The sequence below is a fragment of the Antennarius striatus genome, chromosome 18, assembly GCF_040054535.1.
Source record: "Antennarius striatus isolate MH-2024 chromosome 18, ASM4005453v1, whole genome shotgun sequence".
In the NCBI taxonomy this organism is placed as follows: Eukaryota; Metazoa; Chordata; class Actinopteri; order Lophiiformes; family Antennariidae; genus Antennarius; species Antennarius striatus.
Window position 1 is genome coordinate 14,075,008 of NC_090793.1, and position 22,322 is coordinate 14,097,329.

A 22,322-nucleotide genomic window follows, 5' to 3' on the forward strand; every position below is an offset into this window, starting at 1 on the left:
AGAGGATGCTTCGATCCATCAATGCAACATCACCACACGGCGGCAGGATTGTCACACTACGTGTCTGTGTTCCACAGTGGTGCTGCTTAGTCAGTACTGTGCGCAACGGGACCATCAGCAGTTCTGCTATATAAAGGCTTTATTATTGTTAACGATGAAGCGACATGATACCTAATGATTTCAACTCACTAAATTGAATTGACTGATGCATTGGTTTTTTTAAAAAAAATCAATTTTACGTATGAAAATGTTTTTGATGCATTACTATCACTCAGCGCTACTGTGTGGATCGTTTCAAGAGTTGGAAAACGTGCGTAAAAGGCAGCGGCGAACGACACATCCATCTATTTGTGGACGACCGTAATCGTCTGGTCTACAGCCGCTTCTTCCGCTTTGGCTTGTCAAAGGCAAACAACCACTCACACACATTGACACCTACAGTCCAATTTGGAACTGATCAATTCACTTAAATTGCGTGTTTTTGGACGTGGAAGGAAGCTGGAGAACCCACGCAGACATGGGAAGAAGTTACAGGTTGCCTAGTAATAGAAAAAGTCCGAAATCAATATTTTGCTTGAATTAAAGTACACTAGGAGTTCACTTTAGCATTAAAATCTCTATTATCTCTTTCTCAAGAGGTAGAAGTACTCATTGAACTGAATAAAAGAGAATTGGATTAAATCCTGATGATGTGTCAATAGTTTTACCATAAATTGATTCCAGCTACGTTTTATGTTATTAATACATTGTTTATAGGTTGATTATATTTAAATTTGATTAATGTATTTACTTACACTGTAGTTTTAACAATTCCAATCTGCAAACTCAAATTCACCAAAAGTCGAGGTGCAAAATAAATGTAGTGACAATTACAAAGCAATTCCTTTATATGGTAATATACAGTAAATGCAAATAACAATATAATAAAAGCATAATAATAATATAATATAATACAGTATAATATAATGTGATATAATACAATATAAAAATGGTTACTGTCAGTATTTTCAAGCAGTCATGTGCAGTAATACACCAAAAACTGTTATATATTGAACTGGATGGAGGCTAGATTTATTGAATAGCGACTAAATAATACAAACAAATGCTTTTGCATAGATTTGTATGTTAATTGATTAATACATTGTACCTTTCTAACAAAAAGAGATTGAAGAAATGTGTTTTTATTAGTTCATTTGATCCTATTACTAAACTGATGTGTAACCCAATGCCTGTTTAACTGAGCTTATCAATGTGACATCACTATAATCTTTATTGAGGTAGAAAACTTAGTTTGCTTCATCACAACTTTGATAAAATTAGGCCTCCATAGAAGAGTCTTACAGACTTCAGTATAGGTTACATCTAAAATGTCATGCCAAATAGGGCATTAGGCTAGTGAGCCTGCATTCTTGTCTATTCTTAGACCAAAGAACCCATCCCCTAAGACCCTGCCTACCGCTCTCTGCTGCAGTTCACATTTATAAGAGCAGCAGATCTTGGGCACTGGTTTGGCACAAGACTTCCAAAGCAGGACATGTTACCCAGAAAATGTAGCCAGTAAGTATTAATGTTGAATTGAGTCTTTCTTGTGTGTCTGACCTGAAAGTAAACAAATCACAACAAGTGTTGCCACATAAACTAATCTGTACTGTAAATTAACAATGTTAGAAAATAAAATAAACAGTTTCTGGTTGTTGTTTTGGTACACCAACAGCATCAGCAGCAGATCTTTCCCCGTGTGAAAGACTAATTCTTCTACGCTTTGAATATATCTTATTCCGTGAATCTAGGTGTCCAGGGCTGCTCACAGCTTTGCAACTTGTGAGATTTAACGAAGATGATGGGCTTAAAGTGGTTATACCACAAGAAAACACAAGAAAACCCACAAGGAATATAGCTGTTGTCTTCCCCTGAGGCCTCACACTGCCAGTCTGAGGAGTTTACAACTATATGATAGTTCCAGAGGGTTTACCACAGATCATGGGAAGACAATACAGGTGAGATTTTTGAACAAAAAATAGACGCTGTTACACTTTGTTGTGGGACATCCTCCCGTTTTGTCAACATTGAATAGCCCATGAAAGACAAAACTGTGTTGATTTAACTATCTAACCTGTGCCCCAATAGAAATGTATAATAAATTATGAATACTGCATATTTGACTCCTGTAGAGCTGCAGACCACCAGGTTTCTATCTATCTGTTTTTCTTTCTATCTGTTTCTATTTCGCTCTATCTATCTATCTATCTATCTATCTATCTATCTATCTATCTATCTATCTATCTATCTATCTATCTATCTATCTATCTATCTATCTATCTATCTATCTATCTATCTATCTATCTATCTATCTATCTATCTATCTATCTACCTGTCTCTGTCTGTCAGTCTTCTGTACATTCAGTACAATGACCTATATTTTAAGTATTGATAAAAATGAATGCAGTTGTTCACATACGTTTAGTCCCAGACAGGCTTCCATAAATACTCCTGTCATTCATTCAGTGGTGGAACCACAAGTGTTCACATGCCTCAGGGGCCCTTAGCAACTCACACGGCGTTCTGTACTTAATCCTCCACTGCCTCTCCACCCAAACATGGATGGCGCAGATGTACTTTTGGAGTTGCTATGGTAGCGTTTGACGTGGGAGCACATGCCACCACACAAAGTTCTCACCTTACTCACTCGATGGTTTTTTGGAATGGTTCCTGAATCAGGCCAGGCTGTGGAGAGTACAGTGGGTGTGTGAGTTAGTAATTGGCTGTGTGCTGATTAAATATATTAACCAGGAAGCTGGTCTAAATATAAACTGACAGAGCAGCTACCATGTGCCATGGGCCATTTGTTGGCATGTCAAGACTTACAGACACCTATCACAAGACCATGAACCCCCCCTCTAAACACACCCGCTGTGACTCCACCGGAGTAAGGGTTAGCACTGACTACTGTAATGTGCAGCCTGAGAAAGGAAAGACCTATTAGCTGTTGATTCAAACAAAATGCACAGATTGAATCCAATGATGTCTCGGTCATCACAGCTGGTCAGACACAACACTCCTAATGACACTTTGAAATTAACCACAAATAAGAAATACATCCTTCAAGGTCACCACACAGTTCACTGGAATATTGAATATTGAAATTAATAAAAGTGAACTTGTATAGCTCTGTGCTTCCCCTTATTTCTGTGCAGACACAGATGGTAGAGAATGTGGATGTATTTGATCCTTTATATGTGGCTGTGATTATCAATGAAAATAAGCACAAGTACTTGAACCCAATACATAGATTAATCAGATGGTGGCAGTTAAAGAAATGTCAGCACAAAAAAAAATAAACTTCCATTTGTTATTGTTCAAAGTTTTAGGTAAATGCCAGATTAATTTTCAACAGATTTTATTTGTGAAAAATTAAAAAATAAATAAATAATTGTTTCAGATGTAATATGACAATCGAAAATAAAATTCTACTCACTTTATGGTGAATTTTTAAAATCTGGTCAAGTGTATCAAAAATACATTTTTCTACAAAGTTATGGGTACTAACAAATATTATCTTTTAAAAATGGAGTTAGTTGCACTTTAATCATGATGCTCAATGTAACGTGAATGGAGGATGATTGTTGATTGTTGATGATTGATCCTCTTCTCTATTTGTATGCTTACAGGCCCCTTGTGTGTGTGCTAGGGCCTGTACATACAGTATATTTGTGTGTGAAAAAGCATTTTAAAAAAGAGTGGAAAAAATGATTTCCCTTCAAGGATAAATAAAAGATGTTACTTCTAAATATAATGTTGGTGATAAGCGCACTTGTTCAAGAGCAACAGGGCATTATAAGCCAACCTCAATGAATGTTCCATTTGTGTTGAAAAAAGGGAGCTTTATGATTCTGAACTGTTATGGAAATTACTTTGTGCATGTGTTTGAAAGGAATCAAGAGCTAAAAAGACAGGAAACATACAGTAGTTTCAGACATTTCATTGGCTTTTGAGACACAAGTTTTTCCTTTTAATCAATGTTTCATACATTGACATCTGACAAGAGTTGCGATCTGTCCCTGATGTTTAACACTGGAGAATCCAGAGGTTGCTTTTCTTTAAGAAAAACATTGCACAAGAGTTTACAAAATAAAATGTCCACTTCTTCTGTTGAATATGTTACAGGAGTCTCTATTTACAAGATGAACTAAGTGTTACAGAACTGCTGTTTCACAATGGTGCAAAATGATATTTACAAGTTTATACATGAGTCCAATGTTCCATATGTCTCACTGTAGAGAGAAAAAGGAGAGAAGTCACTCTATTGCATTAAAACACATATCAATAACTTGTCAGTGTAAATATGACACATTTATTTACCTATGAATTGTTGAGCAGGGAGTTCTGGATGCTCTCAAATGCTTTGTTGTAGATATCATCTCTAGGTGTTGTTCCATCAAGGTATTCTGTCCATAAAATACACACAAATAAAGAAGGTCATTTATGATCAAGGTTTTTGTGTTTGTGGTGGTGGGGTTATCCGCCCTCTGTTTTTTACATTTCTACCTCTGCGTCATACCTATTCTGTCACAGTTGCACTCCATCTCTTTCCTGTGTTTCAAATACATGGGCCAGACGTGACCATCGAACAGGCCGGGGGGGTCAGGGACTGTGTATGTCCTTGTACTGTAGAAACACATTCAATCAGGTCAGTCACCTTATAACCTATAATAAATCATCTAATGCTTATGTTAGTCATCCTAAGGGCTGTTTACCTTCTCCTCTGTTTGCACTCCTCATAAGGAATGGAAATGTAGAAACATTTGTCGTAGATATCAATAAGAGGCCTGCAGAGAGGCAAAGAGGTTCAGACTTAATGAGAGCTAAAAAGAACCTGTGGAGTAAATATTAGAGAATAAACAGAAAAATGAGTGACATGATGATGGCCCACTTGTAGTTGTAGATGAGGAAGCCCTCTACGATGAGAATGTGGGTCCCCTTATCCTCTGAGTCAGTTTCCTCACTTTCCGAAGACAGGCTTACTCCGTGTGAACGTGCAAACTTCACCGGGTTCTCCTGCCAGCCTTTTACAGTGTTGAGCATAGCCTCCATGTCCAGGGCGGTGATCACTGATAGAGAATGATAAAAGAAGAGAAAAGAGAGGTTTCACCACACATGCAATAGTATAAGCACCCCTCTCTAATGTGCTATAACACACATTAGTCATTGTAAGTGAATGTCTGTAGCATTCACAGTATAGATGATAGGAATGTTTGATATTTATTGGTTGCCAAACTTTCAAATGTGCAGGAAAGAAAAGGTACATTACTGCATGGTTTTCCTACGTGAAATCCATTCTTACCATCCCACTGTCTAAAGCCGTCTTCCCCGACTTCTATTTCATTGGGTCTCTGAAATAACAGTCACCAATAAAACATTGCTGCAGCCTAGTAACCAATCCAAGCTGATCACACCTGGACAGGACAAGTCAAGGACTCCTCTCCACCAAAAGTAGCGCGAGGTGACATTTTTGGGTGCGATTTCAATGTTTTTTCCTAATGCTGTGTTTGAGAAATGGTAGCAAAACCTTTGGCCCGAAAAATATTTCGAAAGTCTTATCTCACCTTGAAAGGTACAGTGTTTTTGACACCATTGCTGAATCACTCACTCTCTTTTTTTGTTTCTGCAGTTTTGGCACTAGATGTTCTTGATATGTGCAGTGATAGCAGTAAAAAAAAAAATGCAAGCTGACAAAAAAAAAGAAAAGCCTTTAAAATCAACGTTTCATAAAATTTTATTTACTCATTTAATGCCAAATGAGGCCATTTTTGGAAAAGTATGTTTGCAGCAGGATTTTAAAAAATGTGACTTTAAGTGGGGATGCTCAACCCTTTAATTGGCTGTCCAGGAGACAATCAGCCAGATGCATTACTAGGCTACTGAGATGACAGGACATCTGCATGTCAGACCAATTGTTTCTTAGCACAAAATGTCCTCAAGGACAAAATCAATATAGCAAGTGAATATATCTAAAAATAACACATTAAGTTGACAGTAATGCATTAAAAGACTTACTGTTGCTTTAATATAAAACATAAAATTGATTCAAATGTTGAAACTTTAAAAGGAAAGTGGCTTGAATTTACTCACCTTGAAAAAATCATCCTGATGCACCACGCAGCAGTTGGGTAATGTCTTCAGCAGTCTGCTTGTCAAAGTGGTCTTCCCACCGTTGGTCACTCTGAAAGTAAAATACATACATACAGTATATCATTTTTATATTCATCAAAGGCAAGAAAAAATCATTACTCTGACTGAAACTTACCCTCCAATGCCAATGATGAACTTCATTTTTACTTCTCTTTATTGGTCACGTCTGGAATTCAGTAAATAAAAGAAGGGAACCCAGACAAATCAAACAGTCTATCAAAGACTTCCGTTAAAAACCTTCCGTTGTCCGTTACCACAGATGTTCCCCCTTTTACTACTTCATTGATAGTGTCTCTTTGCTGGCTATTTAAAGAATTTAGCTGCAACGTCACAGCCTCCGAAACCAATCAGACCCCTTTTTGCTGCAGCCAATAAGCTGCCACCTGACATAACGTAGAACCGATGGGTGCAGGAGGACTTGGGAGTCCCACATGCCCATCAAAGTAGATTCTAAATCTACCACCTGCTGTCACGGCTCAGTGGACAGCTTCAAAACTATTAAATGATAAAAGACAAATTGGTGATGTTGGGAAATTTTTAAATATCACCAGCATAGAAGGAGGCACTTCAGACTCAGACTGGTGTTGGTAAACATGTGGAATTTATACATTTTCAATATTTGGATTATCACTAAAATATTGTGGACCAAAAAGAAACAGGTGATTTTGTGCAGAACTCTTCTTCATTTTTCTGACATGTGCTGTAAGGACAAGAAAAAGTAGATGCAAATAATACTACCATGAACATGGTCTGAAACACAAACTATAACATAAAAATCAAATATTGAGTCATCTGTATCACAGCTCAGAGAAGAATTTAATCATTTGTGTTTAGCAGAAAAATGTTTCTGCTTAGAAAAACTGTGTGCAACTGAAAATGAGGCTATATTTAGTAGGCAGTTGTGTGTCTGCCTGCTGTGTCACACATTTTTCTGATGCAACCATGAGTACATGGTGACAAGCCATGTGACTCTAGTATCTAATGTCATGGCTGCAGGTCTGATAAAAGACTAACCAGTAAGGCTAATCTATTTCCTTTGTCACACACCCTCAGATGTGTGCAGACCAACCTTGTTTAATTCTGTACGTATGACAATTTTAGTCCCATTTATCAGTTTCACATTCAGGGCTTCATGTTGCATTGACAATCATTAAAGTGATGCCTCTTGGTACCATTACATGTCATGAAGTATTCATCAAAATACTTCTCGCCATGGATATAGAAAAGCTAAAAGTTCACTGCAGTATGAGCCAAAGATGATAATGAGTCATATTTGTGAATAGAAAAATAATGTATACTTCCTAGAAAAAGAATTTGTGGTTATGAAACTGTTCCATATTGACTGAGACATATGCTGCACCGAGCTATGTGCTCCACGATGTGAAGCATGTCTTGCACATACCTCATCTGTAAGCCTCAGTAGACAGTTCAACCTTCATTTAACCAACAGTTATCCTATTATTATTATTATTAATAATATTATTATTATTGGTGTTGTTGTTGTTATTTATTTCATCATTATTAGAATCAGGCCAAAATATTTACATTTACATGTTTAAAGTATTTCAGGAAACATCAAGAAAGAAAATATAAATAGATAAATGTCAACATTGGATTTTTATATATATATATATATACAATATACCTGTTGGCTTATATATAAATAAGAAAATCATTTCACGTTATATTTGAGGAAACAGCCTTGAAATCATGTCACAAACAAAACATGTATAAATGCCTTCCCTAGAAATATATACACAATACATACACCTTGATTGAGGTAATGTTCTTAGCTTGAATGTTTACCAGAAAGTTTATTTTACAAGGGAAAGTCATGCAGTGATTGAGCTTCAGTTGAGACACAGGAGAGAGTTTGCTGTTTCTTGGTGGTTTTGGTTTAAATGTCCTTTATTTAGAATCAAGCGTGGGACTTGAGAAAAGTGACATGCTCAATGATTGTCTTGTATCTGATGGATCTGGTCAGGAAAAGCTTGGAGGACATTTGATCTGTAATTTAAACACAGAAAATCAGATTCCTCCTACATTTCTTGCGTTGTAACTTTGTTAGTAGTCAAGTACAAAGTCTAAACGTAATCGAGCTTAACACATTAAGTTTGTGTGCGTATTCCACTTCCTCTCTTGGCATTTGCTTAAGAGATGGTGCTGGTAAACATTCTCAGGATGTTGGAAACTCTTCTGACTGATGGCTCTTTATACATGAAAGCTGATAGGAATAGTCAGCAGCTCAGGGCAGCGCAAAGGGGAGGGGAGACTTCTAAAATAACCCACCTCTCCCACCCTAACAAACCCCAACTTGTGGTGGGTATTTCCCTGGATTTCAGAACAAGCTCTGCTCTGCAGATCATTTTGCCATTAAAAATACAATTGTCAGATTTTTTTCTCAAGCGATCCTCAACAGCGAAGCAGCCGTGCTTTATGCAACACCGCTTCTGGAGTTACACTGATGAATGAGGACAGGCTAGCATTTCTTGGACATGATTTGGCAGGATAGAAAATGAGTTGGACTTAGTCAATCAGCAGCCATACGGCATTATATATTGTGTTTAAGCATTTGACATATTCCTCGCAGTCCATGATGAAACACAAGACTTTCTTTATTTTAAATACATAAATAATTGTTGCAATTTGTATTTTCATTACAGTCAAAACTATACTTTAACTCTTCCTGTCATTAGAGAAATTCTGAGATATAATGAGTGATTCTCATCCTGACCCCCGTATGAATTGGATTTCAGAACTCGTGAGCTGAGAGCTGACACTTTCGGCCTTTGGCTCCTGACATGACAATTTGGACAGGTCATCATTCACCATTCGACTGATTTGTGTATCATGCCCCTTTTACACGTACTCACAAATGAGTGAGTGAGTGAGTGAGTGAGTGAGTGAGTGAGTGAGTGAGTGAGTGAGTGAGTGAGTGAGTGAGTGAGTGAGTGAGTGAGTGAGTGAGTGAGTGAGTGCGTGCGTGAGTGCGTGGAACATTTTCCTGTGCTAGAGATTATTTATGAACTGCTGACATGACTAAGCAGCCTGGGAAAACGCAGTCAAGTCTAATGTCAAGACACCAGGGCCAACCTCTGCTATTATAGACCTCGACATGGAAATAACGATAAAAGTTAGGTCATAATCAGACATCTTTGTATATCCTATTGAGCTGTGTATTCTTTTACCAAGTCCAAAACGTACATGCAACTGCAGGAGTTGTCAGGTTCTGAACTTAATAATGGCAGTTGAAAGTGAAATGGATGAAAACGTCCTTTTAAATTTTTTTTAATAATCTCTCAATATTTTCAATGTTGTGGAACTATAATCCTGCGCTACAAAAAGGTTTCTTATGTAAAAATGAAAAGATACATTATGTACTGCAAATTGAGGTGACCATTCTTTAAGCCATGTTGAGTTATTTTGTTGCTGCTCTTGTTCAAATCTGAAAATCAAATGGAAAACTATGAAATCATCTTAAATACAAGAAAGAGGGAAAAATCAAGAAAAAATCTACTGCTCACCATTTCCTCTGTGTTTGTATCTTTGCATCACTGTACCTGAATTTTTTTTATAAATGTTTATAGTGTTATTACTACCACCCATGATGAGGTGGGGTGTATTCCAGGGAGTACCCTGCCTCTTACTTGTAGTCTGCTGAGTTAGGCTGCAGGAGTTCTGTAACCTGCAAGGTAGGTAAGTGGCTAAAAAGAGGATGATTTTGATTATCTCACCTTTAATTTGATGAATGAATCAATTGGTACTGAAAAATTAATTGACAAAATATTGTATATACTTACGCTTTTTAATTTTTTTCTTCATAATGCACAATGTGTAATGATACAGTGATTATAGTAGTCTCATCTAGAGTGTACCCTGTCTCTCACCCATAGCCAACTGAGATAGGCTCCAGCAGACCAGTGACCCACAAAGTGGTTAAAGGGCTCAAATAAGATGATTGTAATTGTCTCAATGATTGAGATCATCATCTTTACAAGGAATTGGATGGATGGATGGTTATTACTGTATGCATGTCATACTTGAGTGTTTCAATAATGACCCCTGGTGGCTCAGAGGACTTACTGCAATACACATTCTGGGATCTGACCATATTCCATGGGAATGATCTGACTGAGATCTTCCAAGGTGTGAACAAAGCAGATATTATCCGTGAACTTCCCGCTGTAAAAAAAACATTAGCATGCAAATTACTGTATTTTCAGGAATAATCTGGACGACCACCGGCACTCCCAACAACCATCATTTGGGGCAGCCAGAAATGTCTTGGCAACAGTCATTGGAAAATGAATACCACTGACCATACCTCACAGAAGATAAGAGCTGAGGCAACACCAACCACCACCTTTCTTCGATGAGAGGTGAAACGTCTTCAAAGAATTTTCTAATAAATCGTAGACTTATACACCTTTGGATAACCATGACCTGGATGAAAGGTGTTTCTATCATATTTGACACTGCATAATACCAACAACTGTCAATACAGGTGTTTTATTAACTCGACACAAACACACTCTTTGACTAACCTCCATTTTGTGACCACCCTCAGGTATGGTCTGATGACCTGCATATCGATCTGCTGTTCCTGGTCGCTGATTATCACTGCTCGCCACAGACGACCATCTCTCTCCTCTTTGCTGTCACTTGACCAACGTTTGGCTGTGGCCACAGAAGTGCCATCTTGACAAAAGGTGACATAAATTTGAAATTAAATCAATGTGATGCTCATTAAAGTCAACGAATATTCAAACATTGGACTTACTGTTATAACTGTTATAAAAACCCTTTCAGCGACTATAATCTACAAATTTATAAAAGCAATATTTTTTCATGATTGTAAGTAACCAAGACTATATTTAAGACTGTTTAACCACACAAAGCCCTCAAATTTGTTCATAAAGCTTATTTAATTCCATTTTAGAAAACATTTGTTTGATGATAATCCATCCATCTAACAAATTTAACACATCAAGCAGCTGACTGAACCTGATTATTGCACAGGGGTACAGTAGGATAGTTACTATTGGATGTCATTTCCAATAGGCCTATCTGCAAACTAACAGTCCCTACCAGACATGCATATCAGTATCCATCCTGGAATTTGTAGGGCACCAGTACAACTGGTTTAGGATTAGTGCAGACCTCAGCTGCACTTTGCTCCAAATCAGTTGTACTGCTGAACAACCTCCATATGGTGATGCTCTGACAGTTCCAGTGGAGAGAGATGGGAGACTGGGACCAAAGCCAAACAAGCCATTGTACATTATACAGTACTAGCAATTTGCAATAAAACCAACTCACATGTTACTTAAAATATGCAGCATTGTCAACACTGAGTGCTTCCATATTTGTATGTCTTAAATCACTTCAGCATTTGATGAAGTATCAATGCAGAAGCTCGAAAGTTCTGAAGGTTGTATTTTAAGAACAAAGTGTTGACCACAGATATAAGGTTCTAATCTAGATGAGTGGGTGTACTATAGACGAGGTCCGAACCACTATGCCAGACCCAAATATTAAAAGATAAAGTACCTGAATACTCAAAAGATTTGTTTTTTCAGCTTATCTGCAGCCGTTAAAATATGAGCTGAGATAACTTTTAGCACCATAATGCAATGATTAAAGCATTTTGTAAAATATAAGCAAATTGAGGAACATTGGTACATCCATCAAAGATGCACTTCAGTATAGTGAAGCCTGTTATTGCAGGATGCAGTTTATATGAACACATTTAAGGGATTTTGAGATTTATGAATCTACAGAGCTCATTTATAGACAGAGTACAATGCACCTTTTAACCAGACCTACTTACCTGCTCCATTAATTAAGATATTTTTTAAATGAATTTTCTTTTACTTAAATATACATGTGAGATGTCTTAAATAACAAATAATTTAAAATCCAAAATGAATTTTGAAAGAAAAAATTGTTCCTAAATCATAAACAATATTCATGAAGCAGAACATCTCTGACTGTACAACATGTGACACAGGCAGCTTTTCCTTTACATTTCAGTTTAAGCTGATCACATGACCTGTCTATCAGCTTTTTACCCTTCCTTTCCATCGTCTACCTGTCATCCCCTGCTGCTAACCATCCCCCTTTCCCCCAGTAAGCTGACACAGCTCATTTGAGCATTAGCTGCTTTATAACTAATAGGATATCAGAGGCTTAGATTGTCATCTGATAAACCTAAGGCGCTTGAAAGCTATGCTGCACCCTCTTAACCAATTTGTACTCAATAAGGATAATGGGGAAACAAGCAAAGAGGGACAGCTTTAATATATTAATGTGATAAAATGATTATCAATTTTCCTTGCCTGGGATGGTGTTAAGAAGTCCTTGGAAATCTCATATGAATATTAGGTATTAATGGAGAGAGACAAAAAACAAAGGTCATGAAAAATATTTAAATTAGATCTCACAATGTGTTAAGTCTGTATTTGTGTGTATGTAAATGCCAACATGATCTCTTTTTTTCCCTGTTTGTTCCTTCCGTCTCTGTTTTCTTTTTCTGGGTGTGGCTACCCCCCCCCCCGCCTCCCGCTCTACCTGCCACCTGAAGACCTGCATCTCCTCTGCTGCTGCCCATCATCTCATCACCTCTGATGTTTGTCAAGATTGACTCCCTTCCCAGACTTCGTCAGATCGTCCGTCGACCTCCATGGTACTGACAAGACACTGGCCAATTTTCCCATGAGTTTTTGATGTCTGGGTTTTCGGATCCTGTTTCTTATTCTTCTTCCATGTCCTTCAGTCATTCCCCTGCCAGCTGCTTTTACGATCTGCCTGCCCAGCCACCACCAGCGCCTCCAGTTTGACTGCGTGTTTCCATCAATTGGACAATCCTCACCCTGCTGGTTCCCTCTGCCCAGCCTGCCCTGTTTTTTTTAATAATTCCTTTTTTTTTTTTGCATCTAACCTCTGTGTGCTGAGTATATCAGTACTACCTTGAGATAAAAGTCTTCTCTTGATCCATATTTTTGGTTGGAATACGAGTGAAAATCCAAGTTATGTGCCATGCTTGGGGACACCGCCGCTTGTTGGGTGATGAATACAGCATCATTTGAGACCACATGTCTTTCTTATTTGGGGAGTAAAAACGTAACTTGTGTGTACGTGACTTAATTTCTTCTCATACTTTATCATTGTTTACGTAACTTATATATAATGCATTATGAAGAGTTAAGGTATGCATGCATGCATACTTTATGTTTAAAATCAGTAAAATTATTTTAGTATTTTAGTTATGTAATGTAATGTAATGTGTGGCCAAAGCCACTTGACCAATGGCCTTTGTGCTCATAGACAGTAGGGATGATAATGTTTCCCAGTCTAACCAGATGGTTTTTAGCTGTTTTAAAAGCTTTTTTTTGGGGCAACATATCAGTAGTGCAAACAACTAATTTTCCATCTGGCAGACACCTAGGAGTTGATGTTTTGGTGGATGGAAACCCCTTCGTAAACTGTAATACATATCCAAAGGTGTTTCAAAATCTCTATCATTTCAGCTTTTAACCAACCTACTCCTATGTAGGTGCTAACACTACACAGAAGTTTCAGTGAAAGCTGCTGATCATTCTCAAATGCATACTGTGAGAAGTAAAAATATTCTATCAGCATGTTTTGCGTGCAAACTTACAAGACAGGAGATAGGTCAGAGGAAATCTCTGGTGAAGACTTAAGGCTCATTAAGGACAGGATTGATCTCTGCAACACCTACAGGAGCCACCACAGCTTTAGTTGTGCCAGCTGGCAAAGGGGGAATCTTGTAGGATGCAGGATAAAACGTCCTTGTTGTCGCCAACTAAATTCTACTGAGGCTGTACAACAACAGTTAACTGTCACACTGTTATTTAATACAAAATTTAATGGGGTCAAGAAAAGTCTTAGAATTTTTTTCCTATAGAATCTGCTGTGGCGTAGACTTTTGAGCTACTGAACCGCTTGTTTGTTGTATTAAGACACCAGTCTATTCCAAAGAAATACTTTGTATAAAAATGTACTGCCTACATGAAGTAAACTATATTCTATCCAGTGTGCAACCATTTGCGTTAAAAGTGCATCTCTGTCTTTTCTGCCTTACATTGTCTTTAATGAAGGGATTAGCTAAAACTCTCAGTGCAAGCCATTATCTGTCACACAATAGATTTTTTGAATGAAAGTTTTGTCAGGGCTTCATTAGTAATGGCCTCCCTCTGTGGTTTGAATGCAGGACACATTTGGTGCAATTACTTGACCAGAAAACAACTGTCAGTCATTCTTAAAGGGGAAGTATGCCAATTAATAAACCTCTTAAATCCTTGCTTTTACTACTAGTCCCCTGCAAGCTTTAGTGTCCTGTGTGGTTAAGGAGGGTTTTGTCAGGAGGGACATTACATGTGCCTGTTGCACAGAACTCCAACGGCTTCTTTGCTCACTTGTATGCAGGGGATTTCAAGGACTTAACTGGGAGTAACAAGTGCCTACAGTAGATAATGTTAGTGTCTTTTGTCTAATTATGGACTACAGAGCCATCGTGTGCTTAGAGCAACATGTGGTACCAACCTGAAATATGGTAAGATATCTTCATGTTCTTACTCTGAGCTCAGTAAATTATGGCTACTGACTTAGGGTTTTCTGTAAAACTAATTTATATTCACCTAAGAATTGGAAATATTGTCTACTTGCAGCTTGCTTTGTAGTGTCCCATACGACTCATCGACATATCTAAGGGTATATTTTAAAATGAAGCAATTATATTCATATTTAGAGCATAAAAAGTTTAAAAACATTGTGATTTACAATGTTAGTCTGACTAACTTAATTTTTTCTAGAAATTATACACAAAAAATTTGCTGATTGAAAATGTCAAAGCTAATTATGTAATGATCATATCTAATTTTTGCTTCAATTCCTTCATAGAACAATAGCCTGAAAGGAACATTAATGACTCATTGTATTAATCATATGTAAATTAAAAGTGACAACACATATACTGTATTTCTTATTTTCTTTTCTCTCATTCTTCAAAGATGTGAGATTGCTCTGCTTTTGTGTCGACAATTGACGCAGCCTCACAGAAGTTGTCGTTGAAGGATACGGCCTTCCTGCATCACAGATATTAACCTCATACAGTTACTCAGCCAGACTTTACAGCATTGTCCTTTATTTTGCAAAGAAGTGATACATTGTCTCCAAAAGCTCGAATGCATTTGTCAATGGATAATATCGGAATAGTGGAGAATAGTTGCCTCGACAGCTATGATATGACAAAAGGAGGGGGGTCAAGTGGAGGAGGCAGGGTCCACAGTATCGACGCTATACTTGGATTTACTAAAGATCAAGACCCCTTACTCCATTCTGTAGGAGATGGTGACACCCAAAAAGCCAAAAACACTGACAACCCACAGCATTCTGAGAAGCAAGCTCAGTCAGATCCCTATAGCCATCTTCCAGAACTTGGGGACAGCTCCCAAAAATCTCCCTACCATGGTGAGTCTTTATAAAAAAATTCACAAGAACGGTTTTTCCTTACACTGTTCAACATATAGGTGTTAATGTTGGATTAGGTCTTTTACTCATTATTGTTGTTATTGTTTGTGTTTGTATTGTTTTCCCCCAATTTGTTGAACCAAAGCCCTTCCATAATGAAGTTGATTGTAGACATTACAAGATTAGCACTACATTTATAGTCGCTAATTCACAAAAATTATTTTTTACAGAATTTATAGTTATCTACTGTCTTTGAGAACTTTGTCGGCAGTTTTATTTTAGAAAGAACAATTGATTAAAAACATATAGATTATGGACTTTGATTTGCATTGCATTTACTTTTTTTTTTTGCTCTGTGTGTTCTAAATTTCATTTAAACTGTATGATCCTTAAACTGAGTGAAATAATCAAAACCAAAATGCAAATTTTACTATCATTGAATAATCATTTTTGTACATCAAGTCTTGATATATATCTGATTTCTTGGACATAACTTTAGAAACCTGTCACTATGGCTTTTTTAATTCCATTCATCAGTATTAAAGCCAACAACCTGCATTTATGTATGTTACCATTCTGGCACATCTCACAGGAGGAAAGCCGGCATTTATGTACTGCTTACTCCACATATGACCGTGTAACGATGTTTGTGACAAAGATCCCTTCAGATTTACATTTTAGTTGTCTTTGGTAACTTTGAATGTTTAACAAATATAAAATAGTGGTTCATTAGTGACTCTGGTGTGGAGATAAGAGGTTCGATTAGCATGTTACTAGCCACTGCAGCCCACTGCAAATCGGATGAAGTTTATGAGGGTATTCATTTGATACTACGCTTCGAAATTTTTTGTGAACTAACTGAACAATAAATATTCTATATGCTCTGATTTTAAATCCAATAGATTTAATTTAAGGTGTTAGACACCTACTCGACCTACTCAAATACTGCATACTTAGGATATTTATTGCAATATCTACAAAGTATGGGCATTTATGAGAAAGAATTATCAGAATGTTTAGATGCTTTGAAATGTTTTCAGTATGCGGTGATGAGACATTCTAAATTCTGCAAAATACTGAATAAGATTTTGCCTGCTTAACAAAATGGCCAGGCTTCTACTGAGATGGTGCAGATAGGGAAGAACTGTTTTAAGCATTCATTAAGTAATACAGAATGACAACAGAAATAGTAGGCTTAAAAGTATTTTTCTCTTATGTATAACATTTAAAACAATCAAAATATACATTTGATTCAAGGATTTTGCCATTTTACATTATTGTTATTAAAAACCAATGAACTGTTGGCTGTAGTGCTATTAATAATTTGGCATAATTAACTAGATCTTTCACATTAGAATCATGTCAAACCTGCTCTGCTGTATATTAAGGTAATCTGGGATATTAGTTTACTTTGCTTGTGCAGAAGCCAACTAAAGCCTCATGTTTACGAACAGAGGGGGAGTTGCAGGTTTAAGTGGGAGCATCTGCTACTATGGGATTACAAAAAGGAAAGAATCCTTGTGAAATGTGAATGTGCTACGGGTGTAGTTAGGACCCAAATGCATTACGCTAGTGGAGAATTCCACGTTCATAGTTTTAATTCAAACAAAATCCTACAAGTTGTCAGATGATCAGGCAAGCAAAATCCAGGAAAAAAGCATAATCACATGGAAGTCCAAGAAACTTAAAGAGTAGGATGTGTAATTGATTGTAATCTATTCAAATCCCAGGTATTCCTCATAACCATGTTTGTGACATGAGGCCATTTGCATTTTTTACTCAATTTTTTAAATTAATTTGAAGAAATCACAGCTGTTGTATCACCACGTCACCAAGTAGGGGCCAAAAATGACCCCAAGCAATTCCTATGGAATCTTCTATAAACCTTTACTTCTTAGCAACTCTGACTTTCACATTTACACATCTAATGTCAGCAGTCTCACCACCCAAGAGTTCATTTTTAGACTGTATTGTTATCTAACAGTAGCCAACACACACACACACACACACACACATACACGCACACACACATGCACGCACACACAGACACACACACACACACACGCACTTCGTACCTGACCTCGCTAACTCAAAAGTATGCTAAAATTATATACGTTTTTTTACAATGTATAGTTTTCTGTGCATTTCTGTGTTTTTTCTATTATTTTTTAAAATTATTTATCCAAAGTAACATGTGTAATAATCCTATCCCATCCTTGTGGACCGTGTCCTACAAATGATCCAGGACCATGTGAATGAAAAGCCCATCAGGGGCATTGAGCTACAATATAACATCTCAGATGTAGAGCACCCACATTGTATTGCCCCCACTGAACAAGGCCAGTCAGACACACAGGAGTCCCCTGATGAGTCCTCTGAAGAGGACGTGGATATTCTGTCCAACAGAATGAGCTGTAAGGCCTCTTGCTGGGCAGTTACCTCCCATCCAGGCTAAATCACCAAGCCACAATATTCAAAGTAGTCTTCCAGGACCTGCACCTGGGTTTAGGACTGTCTCCCCAATAGAAGGGGTTCATGTCTGATGATATAATAGAAGAGGTGCTGACATGCACAAACATTGAGATGAAGAGTAGCCACTGACAGGGGAAAGGAAGGGGAAAATGTGATGAAACATGAATTCATCTCCTTCACTTCAATGACCATTCATGCAGGAAGTGAGAAGAACTGGTAGAAGAACTGTGTTTTTTGGGAGTCCTCTGCATAACCCATTGTACAAGACCATTGTGTCAATTCGAAGACATATGCGCTGTTTCTTTTGCTTTGATGACAAGAGGACCAGGGCCTGCCAAATGAAAACAGACCACATGGCAGCTTTCTGCTACATGTGGGAAGTGTTCCATATGTAAAAAAAATGTACATGTCAAAAATGAACTCCTCATGCGGGAGTGGCGGGGTGATACAAAAGTTGCAATTTCTTAAAATTAATGAAAGAATAAATTAAAATGCAAATAGCCTCATGTCATAAACATGTTTTGACTATTTTTAAGAATTAAAACCCAATTTATGGCAAAAACATCTTGCTTTTAATTGGGGTCATTTTTGACCAAACTCGTGGAAGAATGAAGGTATTGGTAGGTTGTGTATCCAAGGGTTAAGATTTTCTATAATCAGGAGAAAAGATAAGATTTTACTTTTTAAAACTGTACTAATAGCAATAAACAAACAGAATTTTTCTGTTAATGGCCAATAAGTATAATGCATTCATAATGTAATTAGAGGAGTGCAATGAAGCATGAACAGTGTAAATGCAAGTTCAGATCATTAGAAGAAAAATCTTATTGAAGAGATTTTTTTTAAAGCGTCACATGGACATAGATGCTAAAGACTGAGAAGTTTAGTTTTGAATTTTAAATGTACAATATAACCCTATCTCATACCAAATAATATCTCACAATAATATCTTGGTCAAAATTAAAGGACTGTTTCTTGGTGTGGTGCAATTTGAACACTTTTCAATTCTGATTACTGGATGTATATTTTAGATGCATTTTGTGTGTCTCACAGTGTATTCCCTTCCATTTAGAAGCTGATCTTTTTTCTAATGACAAGTGTGAGGAAGAAATGAGCATTCTACCAAGGGACCTGGCTGTTGCCGAGGGATGTCCAGAAACCATTAAAGAGGAAGAGCATGCTAAAAAGAAACACAGAAGAAACCGAACAACTTTCACAACATATCAGCTTCATGAGCTGGAGAGAGCCTTTGAAAAGTCTCACTACCCAGACGTCTACAGCCGGGAGGAACTAGCTATGAAGGTTAACTTGCCTGAGGTTCGTGTTCAGGTAAGAGCTGTGACGTGTGATGGTGCACTATTGTTTACATTGTGCTGTGCTGTCTGAACAGATAAATACAACATCAATGTATTTCTAATGATGTGAAATTATTGGCGTAGGCTTCCTTAAGTCTGAGGTGGTGATTAGCTCATACTATACTTTCTCTTCATCACCAGGTGTGGTTTCAGAACCGGAGGGCCAAGTGGAGACGTCAAGAAAAGATGGACATTAGCACCATGAAGCTCCACGATTCTGCCATGTTATCCTTCAATCGCCCCCCAATGCCTCCAAGTGTGGGGCCAATGGCAAACCCAATGCCCCTAGATCCCTGGCTTACCTCACCCATTTCCAGCAGTGCCACACCCATGCAGACCATTCCCGGGTTCATGGGATCAGCTCAGGGACTGCAACCAGCCTATCCAAGCCACAGCTTCCTCAGCACCCCACCTAGCATGGTCCAAGGTATGCAGTCGATTGGTCCTCCTCCCTACCAATGCCCCGGCGGCTTTAATGATAAATACCCCATGGACGATGACAGGAGTTCCAGCATCGCAGCACTCAGGATGAAAGCCAAAGAGCACATTCAGTCAATGGATAAAACTTGGCAGCACATGTGACCCAGGAGAGCACAGTGGACAGATTTTTAAGATGCTCACATGGATGTTTACGAACTTTTTTCTACTGTTTGTTTCAAGTACAGGGGGAAAGGCTACATGATACAAGAGCTCATATGCAAGTCTGAAAATGAATTAGCAAAATTCACTTTCTTATACCATTCACTTAGGTTGAACTATTTTTAGCCTCTAATCATTGTAGGTCTCTTATCTAGATTTATAGAATGATTGAATACATGAAAACTTCAATGTAATTTAAAAAAAAAACCTGTTTCAACTTATGTGAGCCAATGCAGAGCTATGTATTCATTTGGATAAACTTTGTGTTTCATTCAGACTGAAAAAATTCAGCAAATTTGTAATTTTTCTGTATTAATGAGGGGGTGTCTCTTATGTAGAAATAATTTTTATGAAAGATTTTAATACTGGTCATAACTTTGTGGACTTACTTGCAGAAAAAATATATTCAGGAGTATTAATGAACCCTGTGATGTGTTTTTAGGGTGGTGCTGGTATGTATATCCTCAGAACTAAACAATTACATTTAAATTTAGTTAGCTCCAGTCTGTCAATCTATCTTCCATTTTTTTCTTGTCAAGTAAAGATTTCCCAATATTTAAAAAAAAAAAATTATTTGTTGCTTGAGGAACAGATGAGTGTTTTTAACCATTTTTTGACAACTTAACCTGAGTTTGCAAATAATAAATGTGTTTTTATCTTTTAGCCGAATAATTAAACTGGCCTTTTAGAGAGGATTGAGTCTTGATGGGGGTGGTTAGCGGAAGTCACAGAACATAATCTGGCTCAGACGCTAATTTAAACAGACAAGCATACGTCTTGACACCCAATTACTTCTTTAAAAGCGATTAACCCTGGATTCTCAACCATGGACAGAATGCTCTCAGGTGCCCCTGTAAAAACATTTTCAAAGCATAATTAAGGAACAATCCACCCCTAAAATGTCCACACTTATATTATTTCCAAATCCCAAATGTCACACGTCACAACTATAAATTATGCCTTTCTTCCTGTAATATCCTAATCCTCATCCTCATTGGTTAAAGGATGTGCCTAACTATGGTGTTAACAGTATTATTTTAGAGTGTGAGAGTTGATGGGTGCTGGCGGCCTCTCTTACCACTTGGATGTATCACAGTCTGATATACTGTATGTGTTTGAGGACAACTAGAAGGTCAGAGAGATGAAGTCATCATAAGGCTGCACAAATACACATGCGCGTGCGAGCATTCATAAGTGTGTGCGTGTGTGTGTGTGTGTGTGTGTGTGTGTGTGTGTGTAGGTGTGTGTGTGTGTGTGTGTAGGTGTGTGTGTGTGTGTGTGTCTGTGTGTGTGTGTATCTGTGTGTGTGTGTTTGTGTGTGTGTGTGAGTGACAGGCTTCCAAAGTAAAAATTCTAACCCCTAATAAAGCAATGCATCATTCTGTTAGTTTTATCAATACCTTCCTAAATATTTCCTAAATATGTGGCAAAACAGTGAGTCACAATCTTCTCACCAGGAGAGATACCTGTGGATAATGACGCATAATGAAGAGTAATTATTTCCATCTCTTCAAAAGATTATGGGTGTATCATTGTTTCTAGAAATACCAGAATCCAATTTGTTAGTATTTATTGTGGTATGATCCCTGATAACAGCAGCAGATTGAAAAAAATCAAATAAATTATAAATGTCTTTTCTTGTTTCTATAAGACACAAATATCTGAAAGCGTTTGTTTGGTTGTTGTTGTTTTTTCCATCCTTGTCATTATAAAATTATTTCTAGTCCCTTCTGGATTTAAGAATATGATTTCAATTTTCATGGGGCAAAACCCAGAATAAAGTTATGGTGTTGCCACTGTGATTGTGTGACTTGTACTTTCTATTCATTAGTTTGTGAACCACTGACATTACTTTGTGCTGTTAATGAGCACTGGTTTACAATAGACCTTGTAAAATGTGACAGATGAGCAATCCTGGAAACCTGTTGTATTTGTCCAGGCCTGTGGACCTTTGCCAGGCCGTTAAACAGATGAAGCTCCACTCCATCAGGCCCAACCAGGGGTGTCAGGAGGCCCAGTCTGCTATGGCGGAAGATTTCAGTCTCTAATTGCCTACCAGTAGTCTGTGTGGTTACACTGTGCCAACCTTTTTGGTTGTTTTGCAACAACCTTAAATTAAAATTTTATCCGTCTTCTGTGGCACTATCAACTTGATTTTAATGTGTTAATCAGATA

At 37.5% G+C, this 22,322-nt stretch overlaps 2 protein-coding genes across 3 annotated transcripts; one reads left to right on the plus strand and one right to left on the minus strand.

The window, feature by feature from the left end:
- Positions 1–1,484: 1,484 nt before the first annotated feature.
- LOC137612838 (retinal homeobox protein Rx2-like) lies at positions 1,485–22,271 on the plus strand. Its single transcript, XM_068341570.1, has 9 exons — positions 1,485–1,557; positions 1,791–1,997; positions 10,413–10,568; positions 10,757–10,898; positions 12,773–12,874; positions 12,965–14,764; positions 15,222–15,681; positions 19,226–19,482; positions 19,650–22,271. The coding sequence occupies exons 7-9, from the start codon at positions 15,396–15,398 to the stop codon at positions 20,088–20,090; spliced, it is 984 nt and encodes a 327-aa protein (XP_068197671.1). The 5' UTR covers positions 1,485–1,557; positions 1,791–1,997; positions 10,413–10,568; positions 10,757–10,898; positions 12,773–12,874; positions 12,965–14,764; positions 15,222–15,395; the 3' UTR covers positions 20,091–22,271.
- LOC137612154 (nicotinamide riboside kinase 2-like) lies at positions 3,964–6,472 on the minus strand. Of its 2 annotated transcripts, XM_068340525.1 has the most exons (8): positions 6,305–6,472; positions 6,130–6,220; positions 5,342–5,390; positions 4,931–5,108; positions 4,755–4,826; positions 4,559–4,665; positions 4,360–4,445; positions 3,964–4,271 (listed from the first exon to the last, which is right to left on the minus strand). In XM_068340525.1, exons 1-7 carry the CDS (start codon positions 6,328–6,330, stop codon positions 4,360–4,362), a joined length of 609 nt encoding a protein of 202 aa, XP_068196626.1. In that variant the 5' UTR covers positions 6,331–6,472; the 3' UTR covers positions 3,964–4,271. The 2 variants fall into 2 exon arrangements, with proteins under 2 accessions (XP_068196626.1, XP_068196627.1); XM_068340526.1 differs by lacking the exon at positions 5,342–5,390 and having other exon boundaries at positions 6,305–6,369.
- Positions 22,272–22,322: the final 51 nt, after the last annotated feature.

Excerpts from the sequence above, each read along its gene's own strand:
- LOC137612154 (XM_068340525.1), bottom strand. The coding sequence starts at position 6,330 with ATGAAGTTCATCATTGGCATTGGAGG. Across the intron at positions 6,221-6,304 it reads TTCATCATTGGCATTGGAGG|AGTGACCAACGGTGGGAAGA; the intron begins GTAAGTTTCAGT and ends TTTTACTTTCAG. Across the intron at positions 5,391-6,129 it reads ATCAGGATGATTTTTTCAAG|AGACCCAATGAAATAGAAGT; the intron begins GTGAGTAAATTC and ends CTGTTATTTCAG.
- LOC137612838 (XM_068341570.1), top strand. The coding sequence starts at position 15,396 with ATGCATTTGTCAATGGATAATATCGGAATAGTGGAGAATAGTTGCCTC. Across the intron at positions 15,682-19,225 it reads CCAAAAATCTCCCTACCATG|AAGCTGATCTTTTTTCTAAT; the intron begins GTGAGTCTTTAT and ends CCTTCCATTTAG. Across the intron at positions 19,483-19,649 it reads TGCCTGAGGTTCGTGTTCAG|GTGTGGTTTCAGAACCGGAG; the intron begins GTAAGAGCTGTG and ends CTTCATCACCAG.